The sequence below is a fragment of the Metopolophium dirhodum genome, chromosome 5 (assembly GCF_019925205.1).
Source record: "Metopolophium dirhodum isolate CAU chromosome 5, ASM1992520v1, whole genome shotgun sequence".
In the NCBI taxonomy this organism is placed as follows: domain Eukaryota; kingdom Metazoa; phylum Arthropoda; class Insecta; order Hemiptera; family Aphididae; genus Metopolophium; species Metopolophium dirhodum.
Window position 1 is genome coordinate 143585 of NC_083564.1, and position 15257 is coordinate 158841.

The following is a 15257-nucleotide window of genomic DNA, read 5'->3' on the forward strand; positions in this document are numbered from 1 at the left end:
TAAGCAATTGGAAATTAGCACGTGCTAAATAGTAAATAGTGTGGTCCCCGGTTCAGCAATACACTCTACAGCCGCGGTACTAACAACTTACAAGTAGCTATTTTAGAGCACTTGAGTGAGCGTTCCAAAAGTCAAAAGTAACAGATAAAAATTATGATGATCAATACAAATGATTTGTACCAAATTTGAAAACTTGATTAAATAATAAATATTGAAATTTAAAATCCGCCATCCACGTTGTTTTGGATGAGCGCTATGACTGTATGAGTAGATAAATGATAATAAATAATCATGAAGAGGAAACGTAATTTTTTCATAGTGATAACTGATAAGTTGATAAGGCTATTACGATAAGATGCTTTTATATCTTTAATCGTGGTAAATTGTAAGGGCTACACACAGGGCTAACACCATAGCCACGAAAAGTGATTACTCCGAATATAGTACTACTCCGAATAAATTACTACGAATATCAGTTACTCCGAATATGGCTGCTGAAAATGATGATACCACGAACAATCATAATTCCGATAATGATATTACTCCGAAAATATTGCTACGAATATCAGTTGTTCCGAAAATATACAACTACGAAATAATAACCACGGTTTTAGATATGCACATAGGCGCAATTTGGGGGGTGACTTGGAGGGCCTTAGCCTCTCCAAAACTTGTATTTGAATTGATTATTGAAGTATTAAATCCTTCATTAGTTAGGTATCTAATCTGCATAATCCAAAAAACGATTTTTTAGAAATTATTTTCTTAAGTTAAAACAATGATTCATTATTCACGTGATTAGATATCGGATTCACTCACAGGCCACCAAGCATAAAGTAGGTTTAATAATAGTAATATAGTTTTACAAATTATGAATTGCCTACTAATCACAATACATTAGGTAACCAGGTAACCTACTGGCTACTGATAATATTTAAATTTTTTTACAATAATATAGCCAATACACAATAGTGATTTTTTTATAAATTTGCAGTTCGACGGTTACAATTCTAATATAAATAATATAATATAATAACAATAATATGTACCATACCTACCTGAATGTTATTTTTTTAGCAATACGAGCGGTATTAATTTTTTGTAGGAGTTAACACTGTATTTTGTAGTAGTTAACACTATCTTTTGTAGGAGTTAACACTACATTTGTAGGAGTTTACCATTCCCCATTTGAACAGCGACAGAGCCCCCCCCCCCCCCCCCCCCAATGGTCTGATTCATTTAAATATGTAAAGCACCTCAAAGTCAAAAAAAGAAATGGCACCTATGGATATACAATATACATCCATGATAATAATATATATTATCAATTTTCATACGCATAACGTCATAACCTATTTACATAATATATTTTAAGTGTTTTCTTGTTTCTTCTAAAATAGCCATAAGTACCTACTTTACTGTTTATTTTAAATTTGATTATTTTTTTATTCTTGAACATATAGGTACTTACGTTATATTAACATTAAATTTATTGACTATTAACATATTTTATTATTTAGCAGTTTAGTACCTACCTAAGTTTAGTTGCTCTTAAGTCCTAAGAATATGCAATTTTAAATAAACATAATATGTTAATTATTGAAGTTAACCTGTATTAGGTGAATAAATAAATAATTGGTATGTAACGTACCTATGGCCTAGAATAAATCTTAGATTATATTATTATTATTTATAAAATTATTATTGATTATTTATTTACGGGCTATGTAAGCCCAATATTATTTGGCGGTGGTCGTTTGGGCGAAGGTAATTATTTTGATAAAAAAAAAAAAAAAATAGTCTGTGTGGGTAATTATCATTTAAACCGTTTAGTCGAATAAAATTATTTTTATAGGTAAGATAAAAACCTGGTGACTTTGATTTAGGACTATATTATTATCCTCAGTACAAATATTTTAATAACCACTCAGAAACTACTCATTCGAATTTTTAATTTGGTATAGGTACCTAAAAAAAATATCCACTAAATAATTTACAGTAAAAGGGGGGGGGTTTACACAGTTTTCATTTTAAAAACAGAAGTCTGTATTACCACAGGACATTTCTTAAATAGTATCATTGATTATAAATACTAGTTTAAATACTAATTTATAATCAATGATAGTATTACTTGATACAATTACTTGAATCAGTGGCACCGAACTCATATATCATGTGAAGCGATCGCTTCAATTCTTAATGGGTGGGTATAAGTGAGAATCATGTAGAAACTCAAATAAAATAATATTAACAAAAAAAGTTGTGTGTGTTTTTAAACCATATTCGATGGCTGTAAAGTTTTGGTGGGTGGGTGGATAAAAATTCTAGATTTCACTTCACGATAGGTATAGTGTATACACTAGTTACCTATATATACCTACGTGACGTGTTACATATGTTTGAATTTCTATGCATGAAACAACAATACAACATTTGTGTATTATTTAACTGTTTAGCTTAAACTATAATAATTTGTATTAAATCCTTATTATATAACCCTTTTGGCCTTTTGTTATTAATATTAATTTTTATACCTATATAGGCACCTATTATCATTGTTTAAAACAATTAGTTTTATATTTTTATATTTTTTTGTTTAACTGTATTTTACTTCTGATCAGGTGGCCCTGCTGGGAGCCTTCCTATTCCGTAATTAATGTTATTTTATGTCACCCCACGTACGTATGTATAGATTGTAAGTAAAAAAAGTTTAAAAAAAAAACTGTACTTACAAATGTACAGAATATAATATATGGAAATCATTGAAATAAATTATGTTTAATAAAAGTAAAAATTAAATAGTTTTGTGTTAATATAATTGAAGTGAAGAAGTCAATATTCTATTAATATTTATATGTTATGTTGTAGAATAGTTTGAAGAAGTTTAACTAAAATTTAAAAATGTACTCTCCCGTACAGCTCACGATTTTTTATTTTTTATAAAACGATTTGTTTTTATGCTTAAAACGATGGTATGAAAACCGTTTTACAGAAACCATTATTTTAGAACTAATAGCCGTTTCAAATTTGTGGTTATATATAGTATAGGGCCCAGCGGTTCCCAACCTTTGGGCCGCGGCCCACAAGCGGGCCGTGAAAAATATAATATTAAATATTATATATATTTAAAATAATATTATTATATATTTGTATTATATACCTAATAATATTTCTGGTTATATTGGTTATAATAATATTTAATTATTATTAACTACACTACTACAGTGTACAATTATAGTATACTATTAACGCTATCGAACGTTTGAATAAATAAGCACCTATACTACCATTTGAACTTGTTAGTTCCTACACATGTTTAAAAATCGTCAATGTATATAAAAAAAAAAGGCGGGTAAGTGGATGTCGCTCTGCTGTACAGTAGGTTACAAGTGAGTCAATGTAATGGATTGTGTTAAATTTGAATCCAATGATATAATATCATTGAATAAGAAAAACGATTCTGAGCGAAGACGGTCAGTCAGTCTATAATATCTTATTAAATGTATTTGATGATATTATTGTGAATAAAGTAATTAATTTTAGTATTAGTCATTAGTATTTACTATAAATTGGTTAATTTCAGGGGCGCCGGAACGATTTTTTTGCTGTGGGGGCAAAATATTTCAAACTTTATTCTAGAGGGTATAGGAGCAAAAATAGTGGTGTTTAATATAAATTTATTAACAATACAAATTACAGTTGTAATTAACTTTTTCACATACACAGTTTCTTTGTTGTACAATCTTTAATCAAAAATCCCATAACTATATTTTATTATACAATAATAATAAATAAAATATACAGTTCAAATTTTAATGAATAATTTACATTTTACCAAATACACTTTTTCTCTCTGCTGTACGGCTAATGAACTCTTTTAGGATATCATCCAAGGAAATTTCATACAAAATAGTTTGGTTTAAGTGTAGTAGTAACAAATGAGTCAAACGCTTTTGACTCATAGTTGAACGTGTATAGGTTTTTAAACGCTTGAGCCCACTAAATGACCTTTCTGGTGTGGCTGATGCTGCAGGTATTGTGTATAATGCAGGTATTGTACTATTGTGGGCTAAATGTAAATATAATTAGGCCATGAAGTCGTGGGGGCCTTGCCCCCACAGTATTTATCTTGTGGGGGCAATTGCCCCCACTGCCCCCATTGTTCCGGCGCCCCTGGTTAATTTCATTTTTCCCAAAAAAATTACATTTTAAAATGACATTGCGTGCATATACAATTAAAACAATATACTCTAAAAGTTTCATATACCAACAAATAATATTTTTAAATTATAACAAAATAACTAAAATCATTATTCTTGGTTTAAATATGAAAATTTGTCTAAATTTGAAATTAAAATGTCTGTAAAAAATAAATGTGTTGATATATTTTTTAGATTTTTTGGTTACAGTATGAATTATTTATGAGAATCTTTGTTTTAAATTTTCAACCCTTAGTTATAAAAACTGAACATTTTATAGTTTTTTAATTCCAATGATTGATAATTTTCGAGATGTTGACAAATTTTGTCAAAATTCGAACTTTAAATGTTTATAAAAAAAAATCGTGCCTATGTATTTTTAAAATTTTTCAACTGATATTGTAACAATATATTAGAAAGCTTGTATTAAATTTTCAGACTTTTTGGCCGACCAAATTAAGTTTTATTGACAATTATAAAAATAAAAACTAAAAAAATTGAAAACTGAAAATGTCTGTAAACAGCTCAAAACCTATCAAAATATTTTCAAAATTGTATGGTGTATAGAAAATGAAAATATAAACATCCAGTGAAATTTTCATGCATCTAAAATTATTCGTTTTTGAATTACAACCAAATAAGAAAAACGCTACATGAGAAATTGAGTGAATATCCAATTATGTAACATTATGAACTTAAAACGCTCATAAAAATTTATTTTTACTTGCTTTTAGATATTTTATTTTTGATAAAAGTAGAAAAACTTATGTTAAATCTCGTGTTACATTTTAAACTCTTAGATTTAAAAAGAAAAATTTTTATGAATTTCTAACTCAAAATAATTTGCAAATTTTCGTCATTTTTACGTATTTTATCAAAATTTAAACTTTAAATGCTTAGAAAAAAAACAGATTTTTCATCTGCCTCTGAAACAATATATTATGAGCATTCTATTAAATTTTCAAGAATTTTTAAACAGTAGATAAAATTTTATTGATATTTATAGACAAAAAAACTAAAAATATTGGTAATTGAAAATGTCTGTAAACAGCTCAAAATATTTTGAAAACGGGATGGTGTATAGAAACTGCTTATATGAACATTCAGTCAAAATTTCATGTATTTATTTTTTTTTAGAGTTACACCAAAAACCAAAATCGATTTTGTCAAAAATCAATGTTGCGTAAAAATTCCCGTTTTTTCCTTAATTTTCCATTTGTTTTTCACGGTACTTTTGAAAACTACTGGAAAATGTTTACTTTTGACCCCCCAAAGTACCAACTAGATTCACTTTCCTATCAGAAAAGGTACTATTGAAGTAAATCTAAGCACTTTTACTGTCCTAAAACGTGATGACAGACACAAAAAAATCGCTTCGCTCAGAATCTAAAAGTAAAACTTAGGTATTGGAGACTTGCGGACATTTGAGTAGGTACTCAAAAATGTAGGTAGAAAATCGAAACAGGTATTATTCTTATACGCACTTCTAAAATGTGTACATTTACTGGTTATAAAAGTATAGGTAATTCTTGATATATAAGTAGATAAGTTTTCCGATGAATATCTATAACGTTTCAGGAGATTTTAAGGAGTCATTCGATAAGTACCCGCATTAGCAATGAGCCAAATTATTCTGTGAACTTAATAACGGGTTAGGTAATTCGATAACAATTTTAGCAGTATTTTGAACAGCCAATCAAGATCAACAATTAAGTTTGCACAAGGAAATTATCTTAGTTATATTGTAAGACGTTAAACCATATTGTTTAGTCTTAGACGGTTAGTGTTAGCGTTGCTAGAGTTATACTTAATTTGTAAAATATCAAAGTTTAAGTACCTAGGTACTGACACGTACAGTATTTTCTTAAAATATTATTTCGATCCAAATTGTACAGCATGGACCAATTTGATGGTAAGTAAAAAAATATTTACATACCTTATATTATAACAATATTTTTTATTTAATGCTCGTTTTTTAAATTTATCATAATATTATGCGTACAGCTATTTTTAAGGAGCAAAACATTTATATATTACCTACCTATATAAAAGTCAACATTTTGTTAATTACAAGTACTTTTCAGGAAAACTTCTTCCACGACTTAGATATTATATTAAAATGTTGAGTGTAGAGATAAATATTTTTTTGTAAAAACACAGCAAGGACTGCCAAGGAGAGTAATATTTTAGCGAGTTACATAATAATATTATTATGCTTTCGAAAAATCTCTAAACACCGCTGTATAGTGTGCCTACAAAGTCGTTTTTTAAACAAATAAACAGCATATTCTATCACACATTCAGACTGAGCAAGGCGACCGTAGGGAGGCAGTAAGGACAGTTCCCCACCTTGGCTTTTTCTGGATCAATTATCATAATGCTTATTAGGGCGGGGATTTGAATACACTGAAAAAACTGTGAATATATTCTGAATAATTCACTATATTATTTTGATTTTTATAATATCGATATAAATTCTAATATAAATTTGGTATAAATAATAATATGCATTTTAAACTTTTAAAGAATTGTAATAAGTTTTTCAGATAGAACTGATTGTTTTAAACTCTCAAATCTTAAAAATTAATTATTTCTTTTTTTTTTTATAAGTTTAGATCATATAATATTTATTTATCTGTATATAGGTATTGTTAATTAAATTTAACATGTACCTAAAATTTACGTGTAAAAAATCATGTAAAAGCGTTTACAAGTTGTAAAATAAAATTTAAAATTCAAATTTAAGAAAAACTTCAAAATCCCCCAAAAATACTAAAATTACCTTAAAATTTAAAATAGTCAAAAAACGCAAAATGAAACACTTCTTATTCTATTTGTGTATGTTATAAAATTAGTATCGTGTAGCACAGTAGCTAGATTTGGAAAACAATGCAAAGTGTATTGTGTATACAATGTGCATACAATAGTTTCAACTTTTTAAGTGTTTTTGGAACCAATGACTGAATAAGCTGGAAACATTTGATTTTATAAATTACCTAAAATAACGGTTACATTTTATTTATTAAAAAATACATTAGCTAATTTAAAATTACATAACAATCAATTACAATTATTAAAATACAAAATCAGCCTCCAATATAAAAGGCATTTTAGAATGTTTTTTTATTCATTTAGATGATCATCGTGAACGAAGGTCTCGATCTAGATCTCCATTAGTTGGAAATATTTTAGATGTTGTAGGAGGCAATGAGAACAATCCGTCAAGAAGAGTGCCTGGTATTCGAGGAAATTTAGTATATTTAGCTGCTAACGGTTATACATACGTTCAAAACCATACCTCCACCAATAGAAGGTTAGAAATAGTGTTTTGTAAATGATCTGAATTCTAAGTCATTTTTTTTTTATTCTTAATTAATTAGTGTAATACTAAAATTGTTTAGACAGCTAAGATGCACAAGGTACGAACGGGGTTGCCGTGCAACAGCCTCGATGGATCTGGAGCCAGAAAATGCACCAATTGATATGTATAGTATGCATACCCATAGGCCCGGGCATGATGTTGAGATTGGAAAATTTTTGGCAGCTCTAAGAAGCAGAGTTTCGGCTGAGAGCACATCACCCAGAGTGATATATGAGGAAGAATCTAGAAGGTAAGATAACATACTAAAAGTATTATAAAAATTTCAACATAATTTTACTGCTTATAATGAAATACTTAATACAACTAACCTTTTCAATAATATTGGCAGATACCCAAATGCAGCAATGCTCACTACCGTGGATTCTGCATTAAATATGATGCGGAGTATCCGAAAAAGATACAACCCCCCAGTACCAGCTTCATTAGCAGTAATGGGCGATACGATTGTATCTCAGAGATGGCGGGGTTTAATGTCACTATTTGATGACAACATGACCAGTCCATTCTATCAAGGCCCTCTAGAGTACCTAGTTGGTGAAGAAACTGTGTTTGGTGGATTGGTTTTTGCCAATATTGTATTTTTACAAAATTATTCACCATACATGAGGCGATCATCAGTAATAGCTATTGATGGAACATTTGCTGTGCTTCCAAGAATTCCAGGAGACATGGAACAATTGGTTACCATTCATGTACTTCTAGACAACATAGTAAATATTAATTTAAAACCATAAAATCTGAGTTAAATATTTAAATTATATAATAGTTAAATCAGTATAAAATATTAGCTTTCTCAGTTTTGAAAATCAAACTTAAAACAATTGTTTTATTTTCATCATTAAACATATTAATGAAGTTAAATAATTTCCAAAATATTATGATCAAAATAGAAAATGAAAATAATAATTTATTGTTTTTTGTAAGTCTATTCCAGTAGTATATGCAATACTGAACCAAAGGACTGAACTTGTATATTCAAGATTGTGGCAATTTCTAAGATATGACCTTTCTTTTGATTTATTAAATTGGCATGGGCTACAGGTCATAACAGACTACGAGACTGCTCTTAGAAATGCAACAAGAAGAGTTTTACCCGAAAGTCAGTTGATAGGGTGCTGCTTTCATTTTAATCAGGTCAGCTAACTTACATTCATATTTATGTTGATAACTACTCCTGCAGTGACTGTCTTCCTTACAATAGCTTTTTTTTTTTTTGATTTTACTCAAAATATTAAAATAATACAATATTGTTATACTCAAAGTGAGGTCAGAATGAATTCTGTTATAAATTCCTATAATAAAACTATATAAAATGATGCATACCTACCTAATATAAATATTTAATACAGCGCATTATAATACATTTAATAATATTTTAAATTTTAATTCTGATACTTCTTTGTTAGAACAAAATATAACTGTAATTTATTTTAAATATATCAAGAAGTAAACATTAAAATACCTATGATAGATTCACTGAATATTATGTAATTTATTAATCATTACCGTAAAATGTATTGACATCTTAACCCTAATAATAGCACCAGTTATATTTGAACTGAGTTTAAATTAATTTTTCTTTTACAAGATCATTGCATTTTAATTAAATCACTAAGTTAAACATTTAACATTAGCAGAAATTATTTTTGTTCTAAGCCATGTGTACATTAAAGGTTAAACTAAATATGATGATTGATGACTATTCTAAATTATCATCATTAAATATTATTTTTTATTTTAGTGCATAGTGCGATTTATTCAAACGCACAACTTGATGGTATTAGTGCGCAATAACCCACACATAGCAACTATAGTCAGAATGGTAATGTTAATTGACTAATTTGAAAAATTTATCATTGTGCTAAAAATTAAATTTATTACCAATAGATCATGGCATTGCCACACCTGCCACCAGAGAGAATTGAAGATTACCCCGAAAATTTCCATATTCTTGGTGGGTTCTTGGAAGTACAAAGGTTAGCCAGGGACATGAATGTAGCTGAAAATATCACAGAGCTTTTCCACTACTTCCAGAATTATTGGATGAATACAATTGGACCACATGGTTTCTCTGTATATGGTGTCAATATCAGAACCAATAATTATATTGAAAGCTTCCATAGCACCATTCAGACAACAATTGGCAGACATCCACCGATTTGGACCTTCTATGGTACTCAAACTAGAAATTGCAACATAATTAGTTAATTAATTTATGTATAAAATATTAGGTTAACAATTCTGAATTCATTACTTATAGATCGATTACGATTGGTAGAAAGGAGAGTAAGGAGAGAAACACAGCAGATTATAAATGGCCACCAGGTAAATATAAATATAAACACTAGGTAATAAATATTTAATATACCTACATAAAAGATGCATTTTTTCTGTCAAATTACATAACAGATTTTAATTTACGTCATTAAAAAAATAGGAACTATTTCCATATTTTTTTTCCAAATTATTATATTATAATGAAAATTAAGTATATTTTTTATTATTTAATAAAGTGTATAAAGCAAAATAAAAGAATTTAAAATGATTATTTTACTCAATGGAAAATTTAAAAAAGGAACATCTTTAAGCAAATATTATGTATTTATAATATATATAGTTGTTGTGCTTTATAAATTATATTTGATTATAATATAAAATATAAATTGATGTTTATTTTTTTACTCAATAAAATAACAAAAGTTACATCATAACTAAGTAGATATAAATCTATTTAGTCATAAGATGGATGTTATTTTAATAAATAATTACAATTTGCATTCTTGCTGCTATTTTTAAAGTATAATTGCACACACAATACATACCAAAATTATATTATAATTATTATAGTTTTAAAAATAATAATAATATTGTTTATTTATGATAAAATATCTAATATACTATACGTTAAGTTACTTTTGTTTATATTGAAAAGAATAAAAACAAAACTTAATTCTTAGTTGTTTTAAGCATTATAGTTCTTTAGGATACTACTTACTAAGACTACCAATGTAGTTATTTCCAATGTTATTGTAGGTTCGGAGAGCAATATTAACAAGTAGAGACACCAATAACCAATTACTAACTGCTGCACTTCAAAATGTCAGAAATGGCCGATACGACATTTCAGCATTCCTTCGACGAGTTGCTCACTCTGCAAGTGGTTACTGGGATCAACAAATTGGCCATTTACCAACGGGTAAATTTATCTTGTTTTTATTAATTTAATTTTTACTAAACAATTATAAATAATAAAAAATAGATGAGCAATTAAATGATCAACCACCAAATGCATTGGTACTTAGACCTCTTCAACCACCAAATGCATTGGTACTTAGACCTCTTCAACCACCACAATGCCAGTCAGGACGTATAATGCGTGGTGCTGGAAGGGGCAAACATCAAGCCCGGGTACAATCTGCTGTTCGACCCCCTGTTTTACATGCAGCAAGAGGCCAGAGACGCCGAGGACGTCCCAATACTAGCAGAAGGCTCCCTCCTCATCAGAGATTAAATGAAGAAGCAATGGAAGGTTTGTATGGCTGAAATTTTAAGATAAATTAAACAATTTTATAGATATGTTTAAAATGTTAAATTTGTTTATAGACAACATAATGGAAGTTCTACCGGAACCAGAAATCGAAGGTACAAATTATATTAATGTTTACAAATAATATAAATTATAATGAAGCAGATTTAATATTTATCTTTTTCTGTAGTTGTGCATTTTGAAGTAGTTGAAGCACTTACAGCTGAAAATGAACATTTAGGTAAGACAAAATATTTATTGTTTAAATCAATATTAATATGAAAATACTTGTATTCTAAGAGGATGAAAATTTTGAGATCGTGGTGGTTGGAACAGATGCTGAAGAATTGAACATCATCAATTTGGAGGATCAGACATTACCACAAATACTAGGTTACACGTCTTATGTACATTATATTCCTAATGTAAAAATTGTTATTAGTTTAAACAAAATATTATTAACTATTATTAATACTAATTAAGTAATAATATAAAAAATAAAAATATTACATTAACTATAACTTATTTTATACTTAAGCAGGCGAGGAATATGATCGTTGTTTTGTTTGTTGGCAACGCAGAGCTGTCGTTGTAGGTATAAATATTGTTCTGCCATGTGGACACGGGTGGTGTTGTGATGTGTGTGCTCGGCGATTGTCCAAATGTCCCGTCTGCAGGGCAGAATATCCAAGAACCCTAAATATAAATATTATGTTGACAAGTTTTAATAACGGTATATATTGGTATGTTTTGACTTTTAACGGTTAATATAAAAATATATTTACTTTTTGCAATAGACTCATGGATACGCAACATTAACAGCCTTTTAGACCCGACAGGCAGTAACTGCATTTGTTGTGGGAGGGCTTATAGGGACGCCCAAAATGGCTCAAGGTATGTGTACCTATATTGTGGACATGGATGGAGGTGCATGGATTGTACAATCTCACTTCCATACAATTGTGAAGTATGTGATGATACTGTGGATGGTGTTGCACAAATGTTCATAAGCTGATTGCTGATCAATTTATAATAATATATAAGTTTGTATTTTTTTTCGACTTCATTGAGCCATTTACCTATTAGTAGTTTTTTTTTTTTTTTTATAATAAACATTATTCTCTAACTAAAATCATTACTTTTCGTTTACTATTTTAAAATACCTATATTTATTAGTGTGATGGTAATTTGGTCAACAATATAAAAATAAGTAGGTATAATATAATATTTAGTATTAGTATATATAAGTATTATATAAGTATTCAATATTTAAGTATTATAAAATAAAATAAGTATATGAATAAATATAAAAATGTAGAAAAAATTTACGATCAAATAAAACTGGAATATTACAATTTTAGTTTATTAATTTTAAGACAGATTTCCTGACAAAAACCTATTTATGAATAATTATATTTTTTATAATTTATCATTAACTTTTCTTTAATACAGAAATTTAGCAAATTATACTTATCTTAGTAGGTAGATATTTTATTTATGCTTAGTACATAGATGACTAATAATTTCAACACCATTTTTTAATAGAAAATGGACATAATGATTAATGATTTATCAGTAGTTCTGGTAGTTCATCATCTTAAACATATTAGGCAGTTTTGAACTTACAAAGAAACCTCATACCAGAGGTTCAAAAACATATTAAATATAATACATACCTAAAATACTAATTATTTAGTCGTTAATTTAATAAAATTCTTGTGTCAATGTTTTTGTTTGAGAAAATGTAAAAAAAATTCATTTTTTTTTATTCATTCAAAGGTTTTTGTTTTGTAGGTACTTATGTAAAAACCAACAATTAATTTTAACTCTAAATAAGCATTTACAAAGTAAAATCTCAAAAAAATAAAAATAAATAGACAATCATAAAAATATTGTTACATTATGCAAATCAATGTTTACTAGTTTTAATAAATTAAGATTTATGGTTAGGTAATAGGTATACCGTTTACCTATTACAAAATCGGCTCACCGTGAAATATTCTAGAACTGTGGTTGGTTGAACCACAGAATAGATTAAATTTTATATTAAAATTAAATTTAAATTTATATTAAATTTCATATATTCTGTGGTTGAACCATGTAGTTAACTAATGGTTAACCATTAGTTATTCCTTATTTATACCGCGGATACCACATAGTTGAGTTCAATTGGTTCAATCTCAATCCTAGTTCCTACCATGACTAACTAAATTTATTTAGTCATGGTTCCTACTACCCCCTGGGCCATGAGCGTGTATAGTGTGTACTGTGTTCAGTATGTTCATACTTCATAGTAGCCAGTAGGTTACTGTTAGTGGTTCAAATTGAATTTAGTTCCTACCGAAAAAAAAAGACGAAAAGACAAATTATAAATTATCACGTTTCACGCCTTCACGATGAGGTGTGAATGGTTTATTAATTTGGACATTGGACTCCACAAATTCCTCTTTACATGTTAATAACGTCTAAAAGGAATTATTTTACTGAACTTGTGGATACTTGATTGAGATGTTATAAGCCTACATTATTCATGATCTTGAAGTTGGTAAGTTTAAAATCGTAGCCTCCAAAATAAATTCCAAAATAATGATTTCCGCAAATTTGTTTTTGCACTATCGTTTTTAACTTGTTGAAATACATGTTTTAAATAAAAAATGTAAAAAAAAAAGCTTGGTAGCTAAAGTGAATTTGTTCACGTAGTAAAATGATATAGTGGTATTCACATATCGTGGTAATAGTTCATAAATTTCATTATTTTATAAATTCGATGTAACATTAAATCGTGGAATGTGTTTATTCGTAGCAGCTGATATTCGTAATAATTGTATGATAATAGAAATTCGGTGTAGCAGAAGGTCGTAACTTTTAATGTTCGAAGTAAACACGGCAACCCCTACACACATAGATAATATAAGATCTTATATTATCTATGGCTACACACGGCTTAGTTTAGACCACGAACTAAGATAATATGGACTGGTGGCGACATGATGGGCGGGTGGTAGTGGTGCGGTCATGTTTTAAAACGTAGTTTCCGTAGAGAGGGAAATCTTGCAACCGAAGCGATCGTAGTGTTATTTTCATGAACTACCAAGTATCAACTATTCAATTTACTGTGTTCCGTTCGTTTGCTGGTCGGCGGGCGCGCGCCGTGCAGTGGGTTGTATTCTTCTTTGTTATCTATTATTTTTACCTAATATATTCCCTCGTAAATTCGTAAATAATAATATAAATATTAAATCGTGTTTATTATTAATTATTAGTATGAGTTCATGCTAAACGCTAATACCTATACGGCTATAATACAATCTACTTAATAATATACAGTTATATATATAAATTATTGTAACATTATTTATCAAAAAATTTTATTTTAACTGTTATATGCCCAGACAGTTTTTCAGTCAGGCCGTTTTGGCCCGGTGTACACTGGGTGTCTGGGCGTCTTGCGCTTGAAAGTGGCCGTGGGTACTTGATTCTTGTGCAAGCATGTACAATTTTAACTTATTGTAAGATGTAAGATGTAACACTTTAAGAGAACAGTTAGTGAATCGTGAATGTTTTGACTGTGTATATAACTATTTAATTAAAAAATATTTTTAATTTTTATACGCTGATCACCAATGTTTCAATAAGAAATCGATAATCTGTGGCTTACAATTTCAAACCATTTTAATATGTTGTATTTATTTAAATAATTTGAAAGAGTGTCAATACTTTCAAATAGATAGCGTTTCAGTCACTAAATTTCTCCCACTACAGAAATACCGTTGAATAACTTGACCGCAAATATTAACACCGTCGCCAGTCCATACTATCTTAGTTCATGGTTTAGACCATGAACTAAGATAGTTCATGGTGCTCATGCACAGCTGGTTTAAGGGACAAGGATATGCCGACCAGAGTTGTAGTAGGCGGTTTTAATCGTGGTTTAGACAAATACAATAGATTAGAATACGAGAAGCTCTGTCATAGCGTTCCAAAATGTATGTGATAGTGATTGCCTATTCAGCCCCCTTCTCCTTATCACTTTACCTTGACGCCATAAATCAATAATATAAAATAGGTATCAAAATATAGATTACTATATTATATTGTAATGGGTACAATATACATTGGTACATATTTTGTTGTATGCAAAATACCAAAA

General features: G+C 28.7%; 1 protein-coding gene and 1 long non-coding RNA gene across 6 annotated transcripts; one reads left to right on the forward strand and one right to left on the reverse strand.

The window, feature by feature from the left end:
• Positions 1–7177: 7177 nt before the first annotated feature.
• LOC132945319 (uncharacterized) lies at positions 7178–13091 on the reverse strand. Of its 5 annotated transcripts, none has more exons than XR_009664541.1 (7): positions 12784–13091; positions 11893–12125; positions 11396–11803; positions 10577–11330; positions 9463–9763; positions 7890–8279; positions 7178–7803 (listed from the first exon to the last, which is right to left on the reverse strand). It is a non-coding gene; the product is annotated as an uncharacterized LOC132945319 (long non-coding RNA). The 5 variants fall into 5 exon arrangements; XR_009664540.1 differs by lacking the exon at positions 12784–13091 and having other exon boundaries at positions 11396–11527; positions 11641–11803; positions 11893–12031; XR_009664542.1 differs by lacking the exon at positions 12784–13091 and having other exon boundaries at positions 10577–11120; positions 11206–11330; positions 11893–12031.
• Positions 8064–12122, forward strand: LOC132945318 (uncharacterized). Its single transcript, XM_061015028.1, has 12 exons — positions 8064–8291; positions 8506–8715; positions 9323–9403; positions 9469–9754; positions 9842–9906; positions 10615–10777; positions 10841–11110; positions 11185–11223; positions 11298–11348; positions 11408–11500; positions 11649–11840; positions 11905–12122. The coding sequence occupies exons 1-12, from the start codon at positions 8073–8075 to the stop codon at positions 12120–12122; spliced, it is 1887 nt and encodes a 628-aa protein (XP_060871011.1). The 5' UTR covers positions 8064–8072.
• Positions 13092–15257: the final 2166 nt, after the last annotated feature.

Coding starts and splice junctions, on each gene's coding strand:
- LOC132945318 (XM_061015028.1), top strand. CDS start 8,073: ATGACCAGTCCATTCTATCAAGGCCCTCTAGAGTACCTAGTTGGTGAA. Junction 11,349..11,407: donor AGCTGAAAATGAACATTTAG/GTAAGACAAAAT, acceptor TTGTATTCTAAG/AGGATGAAAATTTTGAGATC. Junction 11,841..11,904: donor GTTGACAAGTTTTAATAACG/GTATATATTGGT, acceptor TTTTTGCAATAG/ACTCATGGATACGCAACATT.